This window comes from Zingiber officinale, chromosome 2B (genome assembly GCF_018446385.1).
Source record: "Zingiber officinale cultivar Zhangliang chromosome 2B, Zo_v1.1, whole genome shotgun sequence".
Taxonomy (NCBI): Eukaryota; Viridiplantae; Streptophyta; class Magnoliopsida; order Zingiberales; family Zingiberaceae; genus Zingiber; species Zingiber officinale.
The window spans coordinates 17316349-17332013 of NC_055989.1; the positions used below are offsets into that span (position 1 = coordinate 17316349).

A 15665-nucleotide genomic window follows, 5' to 3' on the forward strand; every position below is an offset into this window, starting at 1 on the left:
CTCATTAGTTATACTTCATCTAATCAGCGTTTCTCTATTGTTGAAAATTAAAATGAAGATATAAATCAGTAAGATTCAAACTTACTACAATCACAGAGATGGAAAACTTAACACAAAGCAGTCGTTAAGCAATCGCAGAAGAAGAGCAGCAGCTTACAACAGTTGTGAATCAATCGTGAGAGCAACAATGTAGAGTAACTGTAGCAGTCTTGAAAGAGAAAAAGAGGAATCGACGGAGGAGTCGACAGGTGAGGAGGAAGAAGAAGAGTCTGCAGGTGAGAAGAAAGAAGAAATTGACAACTTAATAGAGTCGTCGTTGGGTGTGGAGGTAGAAATCACCGATTTAGCAGAGGTGTTGTTGGGTGAGGATGAGAAGGTAGAAATTGCCGATTTGGCGGAAGAGGAAAGGAAGGGTTAGGGATATTTATGTGATTTCATTTTATTTAATTTTCCTTCATTTGTTTTTCCATCCGATTTGGACGGGATAAATTTTCCTTGAAAATGTATCCGCCGAAGGAATATAATTTCCATCGGCTTAAAATTTTTAATCAAGTAAATAATATAAAATTCTTACAATGAAAACTTTTCTCGTAATTTAGTTTCCTTCCCTCTAAGTAACATAGACTTAGGATTTGGTAAGCTAAGGTGGGGGGGGGGGGGGGGGGACACAACGCCAAAATTTTTTCTAAAAAAGGGAAAGCAAAACATAGTTGCAACAAAAATTGTGAAGGAAAAAAATAATGAAAGAATAAAGTCAAGACAACAGTTTATTAAAATCGTCTAAGTTTAATTGAAAAACATAGCTTAAGTTTTGTCTAAGTTTGTCAATGACTACTTAAGTCAGCTAGTTTCTATTATCACAAATTACTTTATCACAACTTTTGTGTTATTTGACTATTATAATGTATTAATCGATCAACTTGAGGGAAGACACGTCCGAATATATCTTTTCCTATATTTTGATCATTACATTAATGACTAGTAATTACATGTGATTTATTTTCTCCATGTTAACTTAGGGATGAATTTGAAGAAATGCTAAAGACCAACGAATCATCTTTTTACTATATTGGTTAACTTAACTCTTTAATTGATTTGAGTCGACTCTAGTCCATTAGATTCACAACAAATATCATTTTGATGATTGAATCTCGACTACGTTGAAATTTATTTTATCCGAAAGAAATATTCTATTGGTGTAAATTTTTGCTCAAGTGTGGTTTGTATATGATTTTTATGTTTGGACAAAGTTTATTTTTTTTTGTAAATATTAATTAAAAGAAAATAATGAATGACTTAATTTGATTCAACTTAGATCGTTAAAGCGCTGGGTCCAACCCAGCCTGTTCCAGCTTGGCCCAATCCTTTTACATTTAGGCCGATTCAAATATATGTAGACAAAAGAAAAGAGCAGCACGTGTGCGGGAACGAAAGACGCAAGGACGGATGACGGAGTTGGACCCATCGATTTGATTATTATTTTGTTTGAACCGGGTCGATTCCGGTCGATATGAGAAGCCCATCGCTCAGCCTCTGCCGTTCGCAGCCCTAATCCAAAGTGCTGCTATTTTGTACCATTTTGTTGGCGCAAGAAATGCCGGAGGAGCATAGGCGAAGGGAAGGCGGCGCCGGAGGCGACTCGCGGTCACGACGCGAGGAACGCGATCCCGACAGAAGGCGTCCCCATTCCCGATCTGAAAGAGAAAGGCAAAGGGAGCCCAGGTAACCTTCTCTGTTTTATCTCCCTCTCATTGTTCGACGCTGCAATTTTTTCCTCTTGCGCTATTTATTCCGCGTTTTGGTGGATTTCTTAGCAGATATCGGAGTTGCACACATTATCAGTTGCGCTATTTATTCCGCGTTTTTCCTCTTAATCATTGATAACCTGTTAGATGGTTACAAGAGTCTCTCTTTTGGATTAGCGATTGTAGTTATCCACAATGGTTTCTTTTTCAGTGATGACTCTTTAGAGATGAGAATCCTTCAACCTTGATATTGTACTTAGCATTCCATGTTTTACGGTGAGAAGGTTTAGGAGCATTTCTTCTCAGTTTACAAGAAACCTTTTTTGGGGGGTATTCTTTCAAGATCTTGGACTTTCTGAAACCTGAATTTTCTCTTGTTATTTCAACTCACCGCATTCATTTTATTGATGGAAAGTTTTACATAAGGCAGTTAAAGAGTTAAGAACATAGAACTTACCTGGACGACTGATGATCAAATTTCTTTGGAGATTCCATTGCTGGTCTTCAGTTTTCTTCTCTTTATTGTTATTTGACCTGCTAAAGGAAGTAGTTGACTGCGAGAGCTGATTTATCAATCTATTCTATGTAGCTGTGACACCTGCCTATTATTTCAATTTTTTCTAGTGGAACTTATGCTTGTATCCTCAGGAAAACAAGCTTAATATATGAGTAATGTTTTATGTTTTCTCACATGTATTTTTTTTTTCCTTCTTGATGTTCCAAATCTTTCTTTGAAAAATATGTAAAACCAACTGTAATCTTGAGATTGTTGAAATCCTTCTGGATCTCTATGTGATGAATTATTACAGATGTTTGTTTTGTGTTCCAATGAAGCAATTCCAATTTCTATATGTGTCAGGAATCTTGAGCTTAGGAATCTGTCTCCTACTCTGCTGTTGTAGTATTTCATGATTTCATCCATATCAAAAACTAGTAAATTAGCCTTTTGACCTTATTATTATTAAGTCTTTTACATATGTTCTGTGTACTCATTTATTTGTGCTAAACTTGAATTCGAGTATAGGGATCATAATATTATCTTTGTTGGTGGATACCATTCTGTGGCTGGGTATCTTGAACATATGTTCTTTGGTTACTCTGAAACCATTAGTGGATATTAGCATTTTAAACTTTGGTATGTCTCTGCTTAAGGATGGCAATGGGGCGGGGTGGGGGCGGGTTTGCCATCCCCATCCCCGCCCCGCCCTCATTTTTTCGGATTCGGGGATTCCGTGGACCCGAACCCACAAGGATAAAATCCCCATCCCTACCCCATCCCCAAATTTAATTTATATTATTATTATTATTTTATCATTATTATTAATGATAATATCAATATCAATATTATTAATAATATTATTATTAATATTTTCAAAAAATTTAATATTAATATTAACACTATTATTAATATTTTTTAAAAATATTATTATTATTTATTAATATTAATAATAATAATATTCGGTTCGGGGATGGGGATAGTATTTCCATACCTGCCCCGAACCCGCCCCATCCTTGAAAAAATCCGGGATCCCCATCCCCGTTTCGGATTTTCCCCGCAGGGCCCCGAACTCGCGGGGAAAATTGTCATCCCTATCTCTGCTATTAGAAGATTGATTGTATATAATACCACTCTTAAATTTCTGTTTTACTTGGTTGGAGATCATGATGAGATCACACATTTTTTCCTTCAGTTAGGTCATGTAAATTCTAAATTCATTGAGGCTTGCTATCCTTTAGTTCTTATAAATGTCCAGATATTATATCATTACATTGCTGTAGGGGCATACTCCATTTTTCGATCCGGGTGAAAGTGAACCAATGTAATAGAATGGAGGGACTCGTTAACTTGTATTTGTATTTTACTTCTGACAGAGTCACTGCTTCTGAAAATGTTCGTAAGATAGTAGATGGTTACTCATAAACCTTGATTTTTCTAGTTCAAATTACTTTAATTGTTGTTTTATATATTTTTAAGTGCCTTCATGGTTTGTTTATGTTTGTCATTGGTGTGTATGATCTTATTGCTCACATTTTCTAACTGAGTTTGCTTTTACTCTCTTGATAGTCCAAAAAGATCAAGAAGAGATGAAAAACCATCATCTGAGAGGAAATATTCTGGTAATAATGATTTGGACATTGATGACAATAGAGAGCGAAAGCATCGTAGGCGGTTTCAAGATTCTATGCCAGTAAGGATTTCTTCAGCAGCTGATACAAAGGTGAAGTTTGACTCTGCGAAAGATGGTTTTGACAGAAAGGCTATTCCTGATGACACTAAACGTCCTTCAGACACAGTAGAAACACCTCGGAGTCGATCTCACTTCCAGGTTTGACTTCTATTTACTGGAAGTTAATTTAATTACATAATTCAAATCCTCTGTCAAGCTTGTTTGGTCAACTAATAGCGAGCACTGTGGCAGAATTGAAATTGGAACATAACAATTGATCTGAACTGGTTTTCAAGGTAGGGATGCCCTGATAGGTCAAATTAGATCTTCAGCCATCACAGGTTTCCTTTGAAATATACTAGTTTTTCCTGGAATAACTGAATCAATCATTCATGACTGATGACAAGTAGGCAAAATCAAATGACAAAAGATAACATCCATGTAATTTTCTATATATGCAGGACTACTTGCGATAGATGACCTACTTTGCTTATGCTTTTTTTCTGAAGTATCATCTATTAAACAGAAGTTTTGCAATACCAAATTCTTTTTCACCTACAAAGAAATCTTTTTGGTTCTCCTTGTAAAACTAGGACTTTAAAGAATTTAGTTCACATTTTCTAGGCTATTTGATCAATTCATTGTGTCGATAACCACCTAAAAGATATTATTTTTGGCGAAACATAGTTGTAGACCTAACATAATAAACTTTTATTCAAAGCTTAAATTTCAGATTTAATTATGAAAATGGTTTCACATATGTATTTTTGAGGTAGATGCTTGGATTAGCAGTAACGATGTGACAAACCACATTAATTTTTTTGAGCAAGAGCAGGTTATATACCCATTCATTCCAAATAGAAATGAAGGTACAACTCAAAATACAATTACAAACCATTTTAGTTCCAACTATTTATTCTCAACTACATGGATCTGGTCCTCTGGTCCATTCATTGGTCTATATGCAAAATTATCTCGTTTGTAATGTCTAGATTTTTTTTTAATACTCTTAATTACTTTAAAGAGTTTTTTTGATCTTCCTTCTCACATCTTCTATTTTAATCAATTCAATTTGTCTAACTATAGAACCTACTATGTTCATACTATATTAGTGTGTGTGTGTATATATATATATTTCTATTTCCCCCTCTTTTTGTCTATGGAAGTTGCACATTATTGTTATTGGTAGTCATTTTTTATTTCATTCTTGTAACTATATATGGCTATCTTAGTATTCTCATCTTTGTGACACTTTTTTTTGTTTGTATTATTTGTTAATTGCTCAAAATTCTTGACCCATAAAGTACTATTGGTCTTGTAGTCTAAATACAAATTTAGCTTTAGAGCACTAGATAATCGCTAAAAAGTCTAGATGTTTTGACAGAAATTAAAAATTGTATTAACTCAAAACTTATCTAATACATGAGATTCTAACCCATATAAATTGATAACAAGACTTATTCTTCATAAAATAAGAGACTTTTCCTAAAAAAATTTAATCATCCCAAAAAAAGTAGCAAACCTTTCTAAAAAACCAAACCACCTTTTATAGAAACTAGCTACACTATCATTTCTCATAATTTACATAATCATAATCTTATGATTTATTGAATATTTTTAGCTTAATTTTAAGTGAAATACATGGTTCCCAGAGAAATACATGGTTCCCATACTCTCCCTTAAGTTGGTGAATAAGTGTTTATCATTTCCATCTTGCATACAATACTTTGAAATACTGAACTACTTAACCCCTTAATAAGTATATATGCAATTTGTCAATGTGTAGATGGGTATAAATCAACCCACCATCTAATTTCTCCTTGAAGAAGTGTTTGACAATTCAATGTGTTTCATTCTATCACAATAAAGTCTCATTGGACCATCACATTTGATCTTCAATTTTTCTAAGATGATCTTTAACCAAAACAGTTTACACACCTTGAGTCACACTACATTGCGCCACTACATGCTGGTTTTTTGCTCCTTCACGTCACAAGTTGCCACTAAGAAAGGTGCAATTTCTAGTGGTTGACCTTTTGTCAACCATTGACCCAGCACAATCAATATCTCTAATACCAAACCTCTATTTCTTTTAAATATAATACCCTTTACTTTCCCAAATACCCTTTTCTCTTATTCCTTTAAGATACTACTGTGTGAAATGCTTACAAATGAGTTTCTTTTGGGTTATGCATGAACATTGATACATTTCCTTATCTACTATGACATCTTCCTCTACTATTCCAAGTTTGAGATTTGGTAGTTGGAGTATTTGTTGGCTTGTATTCTGGTTGTTTATTTCTTTAAAGAGATCTAAAAATGTCTCACTTATAGTGAGCCACCTCAATCCCCAAAAGTATTTCAACCTCTTCCTAATAATGTGATCTCAAACTCCTTCACCAAACACTAACTAACTTGTCTATAACATCAATTACTGGAGTGATATTTGGAATCCAAGTAGGTTGATGAGGATCAAATATTTGGCAAGCGAAAGATTAAATAGATCAACGGGAACTGAATATTTGGCACGAGGAAGTCTAGTAGTCAGGTTGAGGGTCAAATACTTGCACATGGAAGTCTTAGAAGTTTGGCAACTAAGGACTGGAATTTTGGCAGCATGAAGTCCCAATAGATTTGGGAAATTAAATGCTAGGCATTAAATGAAGTACCAGAGGCAATGAATCAAATCATATAGAAAATTTGGATAAAATTATCAAAGTAAAAATATCTCACATAGGAAGCAATCTTGCACAGAGATTGAAGCAGAATACTTTTCAATTGAAAATTTGATTAGTGCATAGTAAGGATCAAGAGTTGCCTTGCTTGACCCAATTGAAGCCTCTTCGTCCCACCCTATAATGTAAGTAGGGCAGGAATAAGACCTAAAAGAACCCATATATGCTCGGTGGCAGGTAAAAAAAGATTTTTTTTATACTGCCCCATTTGCTTTGTCTCAAATTTCTAGATTATTGTGTGATAATCCCCTCCCGAACCATATGAAAAGCGGCATGAGGTAGGATGGGGAACTTTCTTTCCTTGCCTCTCTTCCTATATTGGGCGGGAGTGAGAATTGAAAAATCATCCTTGCTCTACCCTGCCCATTGTCAACCCTATTATAGATCTTATATACTTTCTACCAACCAAACTAAAGGAATATCACTAATTAAGAAACAAAGTAATCCCATTATATGCTTACTAAACCAAAAGAATTACCAAACCAAAGGATAACAACACCGATAATTAAGACAATCACTAAAATCAATTGCAAACATAATTCAAATCAATTCATTTTTTCATTTAAAACTTTCTAAAGCGATAATTTCTTGTTTTCCTTATGCTCTTCTAATCAGTAGAACTCGACTTCAGGTGACTTCTTCACATTTTTGGGGGTCATCATTCCAAAGTGTAGGGAATAATGAGTTCACTAATTTTGTTCAACAATATTTCTTGGCTGTTTATATTCTCTGGACACTCCTTCCAATAAGTAGGAAATTAGTCCACCTTTGACTTTCTTCTAAATCATTTCCTTGCTTTCTCGTAGCTCTTTTTAAAGAATTAGAAACTACCTTTGCTTATCATAGGATGAAGATGATACTTACATCCTTGCATCAATCATGTGGTGTGAAGGTAATATTGCCGAGGATAAATTCGTATAAGCACAAACTGTCACAAAGTCAACATATGAATTAAGACTCGGATTTCTCTTGTCAAATAAGTATATCTTCAAATTTGAAAATTGAATTAGTGTGTAGATTGGTTGACAAGTTAAAAAAAATAAGCATTATAATCAATTGTCATTACAGTGTAACTAAATAAGTTGACCATGAATACTCCTAATGTAGATGATTTGAATTTAAATTGTATTGTGTCACTAGGAACTTTAAAATAATCATTAATCTTTATCTAATATAAGTTCCTCTCCTTGTAGTAACATATATCTCTCATATCAGCTCATTAAAAATCTTAATAGGATCATAAGTTGTAGATAAGAAAAATAACTCATTAGGCCTGCAAGATTTCTAGTTTTGAACAACTATAAGAGGGCATACCAAAAGTTTTAATTATGCTTGGTTTCCTCAATTTTCATATATGACTTCTATGAATAATGGGGGTGAGTTATGACTTGTGACTCTAAATCATGATCAAATATCAAGCTGACTATTCTTGAAAGGGCCAAGGTAATAGGAGGCTTTTCTAAAATTGCATCATCAAGGAACTCATTGAAGGTGCTATCTGAAGGCTCTTTTAAAATGCCATCAAATGACTTTTTTAGGGTTGAGTTACATCTCAACTCTTTTATTTTAATTAAAAGTTCACTAATTGTGAGTAAAGCAAAGACTTTGTATTGTCTTTAAGTTTAGGGAAGTAACCGAACCCAGCCAAGCTTTGTGGTATTCAAGCTTGTTTGATAAGGTAACCGAGCCAAGCTAAGCCTAAAAGGAACCAAGCTATTGAAATGATTTTTCAAGCTTGGCTTGGTTTCTCTTTTATGAGTTTGAGCATTTAAGCTTGGCTTGAGGTAGGTTCGTTTACTATTATCGAGCTCTCAATTCAAGCTTGTTTGATTGTTTGAAATTTATATTTTAAACTTGTTTGGTTGGTTAATGAGCTTAATAATATAAACTTATTTATTCATTTTGAAAGTTTCTTTATTTATTTAGCATGTTGATAAAAGTTATTTTTAGACATAGTTCATAAACATTGTCCACGAATATTATTTACGAATATTATTCACGAACATTAACAAGCTGAACATATATGTGTTTAAGCTTGTTTATTTAGTTTAACGAGTTGTTCAAACTTGTTCATTTAATTGATCTTGTGTGTATTGAACGAATATAAATAAGTTCTTACCCAAGTCAAACATCAAGCGTGTTCACGGACGTTCGGTTCATTTACAATCCTATTTAAGGTTAGTTCATTTACGGATGATTATTTTGGTTTTGCAAATTTATGAGGTAATCATCTTTGAAGATGTAATCGAATAATTTATTTACCAATTTTCATTTCATTTTATGTCAATGTGTGATGAGTTCTACTTTTATTATGGAATGATGCTCTTGAATGCTTTGCCAAAATTCACTATCTGCTCCAATAAATTTATTGTTGAAAAATAGTGCTCATTCACTAGAGGACGTGTTATATCTATTAAAATAATCTTCAATGTTAGCTAAACAATCTAGAGATCTTTTAGATTCAGATTGTTTATCAAAAATAAGGGGTTATGCTTAGGCCTATATTGATCTATATTTCCAGGAGAATTATTCGAAACAAAGAATAATATGGATGTTCTATTTTAGTTTCCATTAATTTAAGCTTGTTTCCTAATGGGTAAACTTCATATATCTCTCTTCTAGAATCTATATCTATTATAAAATAACAGTGTAAGAAATTAAGTTACAATGATGCAAACATGACAGATGATAATACAAAACAAATAAAGTTGCAATCAAGCAAAATTATACAGATTATATATTTATTATGGACAACGATCAAACTAAGTGAATCCTATATGATGCTTTGTTTTGTCTTTTGTCTGGTAACGAAATAATGAATAATGGATGATGATATTAAAAAATTTAAACAAACCAACAAGTTAAGCAGATTTTTTTTTCCCTTCATATGTGTATATATCAAGATGATGCGAGCCTATCCAATATTGGTGTTCGCGTGGGTTGGTTAGGGGTGGTCATGCCCAGCTGAGATGAGTCGCACTCAAACATAAGTCTTTTGGTCTTTTGTCTTATTAGATGTTATTTGCCTTGAGCAGTTTACAGGAGATCCTGATCATGGATCTGAAGTTGTACCCACAATTTTTTTTTGTCTATTAAATTCGTTACATTAACTGAAGCTTTTTTTAAAAAAAATCTAAATCATATTGGATCCAGTGTGGGATCTGATATGCCCCATGTATTTTATTCTATGGTGGGAGAGGATTTAAGTTGCCAACATTGAATTGTTAGGAGAATAGTAACTCTTTGGGCTAATTATTCAATTTTTTTTGTGCCAGTATTTTTGGAAGGATTTTTATTGGGTCACACTTACCTTGAGGGTTTTTTTGTGCTAATTATTCACACTGCCTTTGGAATGCAGTGTGAACATCATATAGTTGACCTCAAACAATTGGGACAAATAATTTAATGATGATGTCATAAAAAGACATTCAAATTCATCTCTAACAAGTTTGTATTTTCATGATGTGAAAGTGGGATAAGAGGCCATGAGAAATTGAAAATTGATCTGCTACAATATTGATATGGTCCCGAGTATAGGATCGAGTCACAGGTCGAGATCCGGATCCGTACTTAGTTATGCAACACGTAAGGAGGGAAGGGAGGAGGAAAAATACTTGTCCTAGACAGAGTCCAAATCACTCAAGGGGGAAGACTCGTCCTAGACAGAGGCCTCCTCCTTTATTAATAATGACACTCCTTATATAAGGAGTCAAACATGACAAGATTAGGAAAGACCAACCATAAAGGAAAACAAGATATCAAAAATAGAAAAGCTAATTATGCCATTATTTGTTTTCTACTATAGCAGTAGTTAAATTAGGCCATTATTTATTTTCTACTAATTAGGCAATAGCTAATTTATTTCTAATATCTAATTTGGTAGTAATTAATTTGCTTCCAACTATAGCGATGTTCAACAAAGGCGTCCACCTCGGCGTCCACATCATCACGCCGAGGTGGACGCCTTTGTTGAACATCGCTATAGTTGGAAGCAAATTAATTACTACCTAATTAGTTATTAGAAATAAATTAGCTATTGCCTAATTAGTAAAAATAAATAATGGCCTAATTTAACTACTGCTATAGTAGAAAACAAATAATATCCTAATTAGCTTTTCTATTTTTGATTCCTTGTTTTCCTTTATGGTATGTCTTTCCTAATTTTGTCATGTTTGACTCCTTATATAAGGAGTGTCATTATTAATAAAGGAGGAGAGAAAAATTGAGCAATTAGGACTCTATCTAGGACGAGTCTTTCCCCTTGAGTGATTTGGACTCTGTCTAGGATGAGTCTTTTTCCTCCTCCCTTCCCCCTTTACGTGTTGCATGACCAAGTACGGATCTCGACTTGTGACTCGATCCTATACTCGGGACCATATCAACTTGGTATCAGAGCCAGCCATGGGTGACACGGATCCTATCACATCCAAACTCGAGGCCTTCATGGAAAGATTGATGTCACAACAACAAGTTTTCATGGAGCAGATCACTTCCCGCCAGCAAGGACTAGAGGAGCAGATTGTCAAGATTTTTCGTACTGTTCAAGATGCTAGACGACGACCTTTGCACACTGCAGACAACCCTACCAGCGCAGAGTATGACCCTTCTAAAGGCTCAGAGGTTAGACCTGAACTGTCAACCAGCGGCACCATGGCTCCGTGATACTCAAAGATGGAGTTTCCCACCTATTCTGGAGAAGGGGATCCGCTGAGCTGGGTTAAAAGGTGCGAAAAATTCTTTACCAACCAAAGGACCATAGAGGCTGACAAGGTTGGCCTTGCTACCTTCCACTTTGGTAGGGGAAGCCCAACTTTGGTTTGATCAGGTAGAGCAAAAAGAGACAGAGATGACTTGGAAGTAGTTCAGAGGCCACTGCCATATCCGCTTTGGCCTGCCCTAAACAACAACCCTTTGGGAGAGCTAACAAATCTGAAGCAGACAAACTCTATAGAAGACTACCAGCGCCAATTTCAATCTCACCTCGCTCGGACCTCTGACCACAACAACAAGTTGACTTATTCACTTGCAGGGCTAGTCAAAGATCTCTGTATCGACATCGAACTGCAGAGCCTGAAAACTTAGGCATTGCAATGAATATGGCCAGGGCACTAGAACGGAAGCAGTGCTTCCATCAAGGTGGGGGGCTGCTGCGCATGAATTGGGACGGGACCACAACCAAGCTCAACACCAACAGTGGAGGCCCTCCTTTGGCGAAGACCAGGACCCCGGACATCAGCAAGGAGACTCCACCTGTTTCATTTTTCAAGCATCTGACTCGCGCCGAGATGACAGAACGGAGAGCCAAGGCCCTTTGTTTTAATTGTGATGAATCCTACTCCACGGGTCACAAGTGTAAATGTCTGTTTTGGATTGAAGTGCCTGATGACAAGGAAGGTGAGGAAGAGGGGGAAGTGAATTCAGAAATTTCCCTTCATGCTATTAGTGGCGTTATACCCCGCTTTCGAGCTTGAGGACAAGCTCAGTATCGAGGAGGGGAGTGATGATGTGGACGCCGAGGTGGATGCTTTTGTTGAACATCGCTATAGTTGGAAGCAAATGAATTACTACCTATTTAGCTATTAGAAATAAAATAGTTATTGCCTAATTAGTAGAAAATAAATAATGGTCTAATTTAACTACTGCTATAGTAGAAAACAAATAATGACCTAATTTGTTTTTCTATTTTTGATTCCTTGTTTTCCTTTATGGTTGGTCTTTCCTAATCTTGTCATGTTTGACTCCTTCTATAAGGAGTGTCATTATTAATAAAGGAGGAGAGAAAAATTGAGCAATTAGGACTCTGTCTAGGATGAGTCTTCCCTCTTGAGTGATTTGGACTCTGTCTAGGACGAGCCTTTTTCCTCCTCCCTTCTCCCCTTACGTGTTGCATGACCAAGTACGGATCCGGATCTCGACCTGTGACTCGATCCTATATTCGGGACCATATCAAATACATGAATGATGAATCAAGCTCATAACATCCAAGACATTTTGATCTAAGTGTCTGTCACAGTTGTTTCTTGTAGTTCAACATATGGAAACCTTTCTTATTCTTATCTATCTCTTTTCCTTCATTGATCTAAATGTTGACATAGTTGTTTCTAAGTCAAGTGTAATAGCTAGAGTGTCATGGTTTGTAAAATCGCGATCCGGATCATAATATCGCATGATCCTACGATCCTATGATCCAGAAGTACAAAATTGATCCTGGATCGATTGGGGTTGTTTTTTGCAGCAGGATCGATGGGATCGTACATGATGGTAAATTTGGTACGATACTCTACAAACGATTCTACACGGTTTAAAATTTCTCAGCACCAGAACCACAAACAATGTATTCGTCGGTGACCAGTGACAGAGGAGGGAACGCACGAGCATGTGCAAGGAGGCTATGGAAGGGGGCGCGTGGACTTGCATGTCACTAATTTCTCATGACAGGGACTCAGGGAGGCAGTCAGAGCCAACAGAGGCTATTCTTCGACTACTTGTGATGGGGAAGAGAGGAAGGCGTTGCCCGGCGAGCAGGTGGATGAGGGGAGCAACGACGGTGAGGGTTTTAATACTACTTGTGATGGGGAAGAGAGGAAGGCGTTGGCTGACGGCCGACATCGACGACGACAGGGATGCACGAGCAGGTGGATGAGGGGAGCAACGACGGTGAGGGTTTTAATACTACTTGTGATGGCGAAGAGAGGAAGGCGTTGGCCGGCGGCCGACATCGACGGTGACAGGGATGCATGAGTGCGTGGATAAGGCGAGCAACGACAGTGAGGGTTTTAATTGAAACCTTCTAACTTTAATAAGATAGTTTAAATAGGTTTTCTCAAACCCTAATCGAATTATCCCATTAAAATATACATATAAATTTATTTTAAAATTTAAAATTTAAAATAAATTTTATTTATTTATTATATATATTATCAGCCTATTATTGCCATTAATAATATTATTATTATTAATTTAATTGAAATTTTAATCAAATATCAAATTGATTTAGTTCCCATTGATCAATTTGATAATTCTATCAAACACTAAATTAAATTTTAAGGGTTTTTGGTAGGATTGTATGATTCTACGATTCGATCACAACTGATCCGACATTGATCCCAAATTGATCCCGCGTAGGATCACAATTCTACAAATTATGATTGATGTACTCCGGTGATATTAATTGTAACCATGCCTATTTTCTGTTTACAAATTTTATCAATAATGTCTCTCTCATTTATAATAGAATATACCATGGATATTTTTTTTTCCTTCTCTTTTTGCTTGTTTATAGGTGGATATATGCTAATTTTAGTAATTGGTAATTATTTGCTCTGCTACTGCAGGTAAAATATTGGAGGAGCAACTAATTCCTTTGCATTGGCATCCTCCATGATGCTGTGTTTGCTGTTAAGCCAATTACTTGCTCATCATAACTCATTCCTACTTCTGCACTTCCTATATGCCGGGCATTTTTGATAGACTATCTGCCTTATTTTCGGACATTCACTTCCTCCAGTCTGTAGAAATGCCTGAAAGATGCCAATTTAATTGTTCCAATGCGGCAAACTAAATTGCTTTCGTTTTGTTTACCAAATACATTTGCTTTCACTCTTCCACACAGCATAATCTTTTTATCGGGAGGAGAAGATAATCTATTTCAAGGGGAGTTTACTTTTATTTTTGGACAAATATCTAACCTTCTTTATCTGACAAGTATGTTTTTTCAAATGTTCAGTTAAGATGGTTATTTAATTTTGCTATTTGTTGCATACAAACATATTTTCATCCTCCTGATGTGCCATTTTTTTTTGGATCCATTCCTGCAAATACATCATTTTATATAACAGTCTTATGCAGCACGATGAGCATGGCAGTGCTGGGAAGGATGGCCTAAGTTATGGTCACAGAGCAAATGGTAACTAATAATTTTTCAAGTCACTCATTTAAGTCGCATCTTATTGCTTGTCCTTTTTTTTTTTTTTTTTTGTTGTTTTATGCACCATTATAAAGATACGGGAAGAGGTAATCTAAAGGAGCCAACTGGCGACACAGTGGATAAGAACATGGTATCTGATATGCCGAAAAGATCTGGAAGGGCTAAAGCTCAAGCAAAGGAATGGAAGCATGATGGGTTTTTTGAATTGGAGGGTCAGGCACTAGTCCCCAGTAAAAGACCCGCATTCAGTGAAAAGAAAATGCCAGCAGAGAAAGATCCTATTATTAGCCCTCGTTTGGATTCCAGAAATGACCAACAATCAAATGAAGCCTCAAGAAGGGAAGAAAAGATAAACAACATGCGTGGATATAAGCCTGAGAGATCTTTTAGTCGAGTTGACGATAAGTATGATAAGAGGGATGAAAGATATCTCCAAAGGAATGAAATGCACAGGTCTAGTTTTCAGTCTATGGAAAGGCACAGTACCAGAGAGACTAGGGGCAGGGAAAGGTTTAGTGGACCATACGGTGAGCGGAGGCCATATCTGCAAACTGGTTTTCCGGTAGAGAAATGGAAGCATGACCTTTATGATGAAGGTAATAAAAGCCCAACTCCAGAGAATGAGGAAGAGCAGATAGCAAAGGTTGAAGCACTTCTGGAACTATAGCTATTGCAACTGTGGAGTAATTTCTTGCAAAAAATCTCTTTCGCCAAATACTTTTTCCTGCCTTTCGGATTCTAGAATTTGAACGGCAAAGAACTTATCAAGCTTTCTTAAATTTTGCAAATGTATTATGTTTATGTGAAATGTTGTCATTTTCGTGGGTGCTGTTATTTTGAATACAATGACAAAGGATGCGCGTTCCTCTCCTTGCGAACACTGTAGGAGCCGGCCTATTAGAAGCCATGCGTAGTAGCATATTTATTCTCTTGGTTCTCTTTCCACTATTATGGAGCCAAATGAAATGCTACTCTCTTTAGCATTATATCATGAAATGAGGCTGAGACTGTTCAATGTGGAAGAAGAGCCAAAGCCCATCTAGATCCTTCACTGAAAGATGAATGGAAATTTGGTGGTCATGATAGGAGC

The 15665-nt window shown here is 35.9% G+C and overlaps 1 protein-coding gene across 1 annotated transcript; it reads left to right on the forward strand.

Annotated features, from left to right (window-relative positions):
• The first annotated feature begins 1510 nt into the window (after positions 1–1510).
• Positions 1511–15383, forward strand: LOC122045424. Its single transcript, XM_042605646.1, has 4 exons — positions 1511–1722; positions 3811–4072; positions 14497–14554; positions 14650–15383. Exons 1-4 carry the CDS (start codon positions 1595–1597, stop codon positions 15240–15242), a joined length of 1041 nt encoding a protein of 346 aa, XP_042461580.1. The 5' UTR covers positions 1511–1594; the 3' UTR covers positions 15243–15383.
• The last annotated feature ends 282 nt before the right edge of the window (positions 15384–15665 follow it).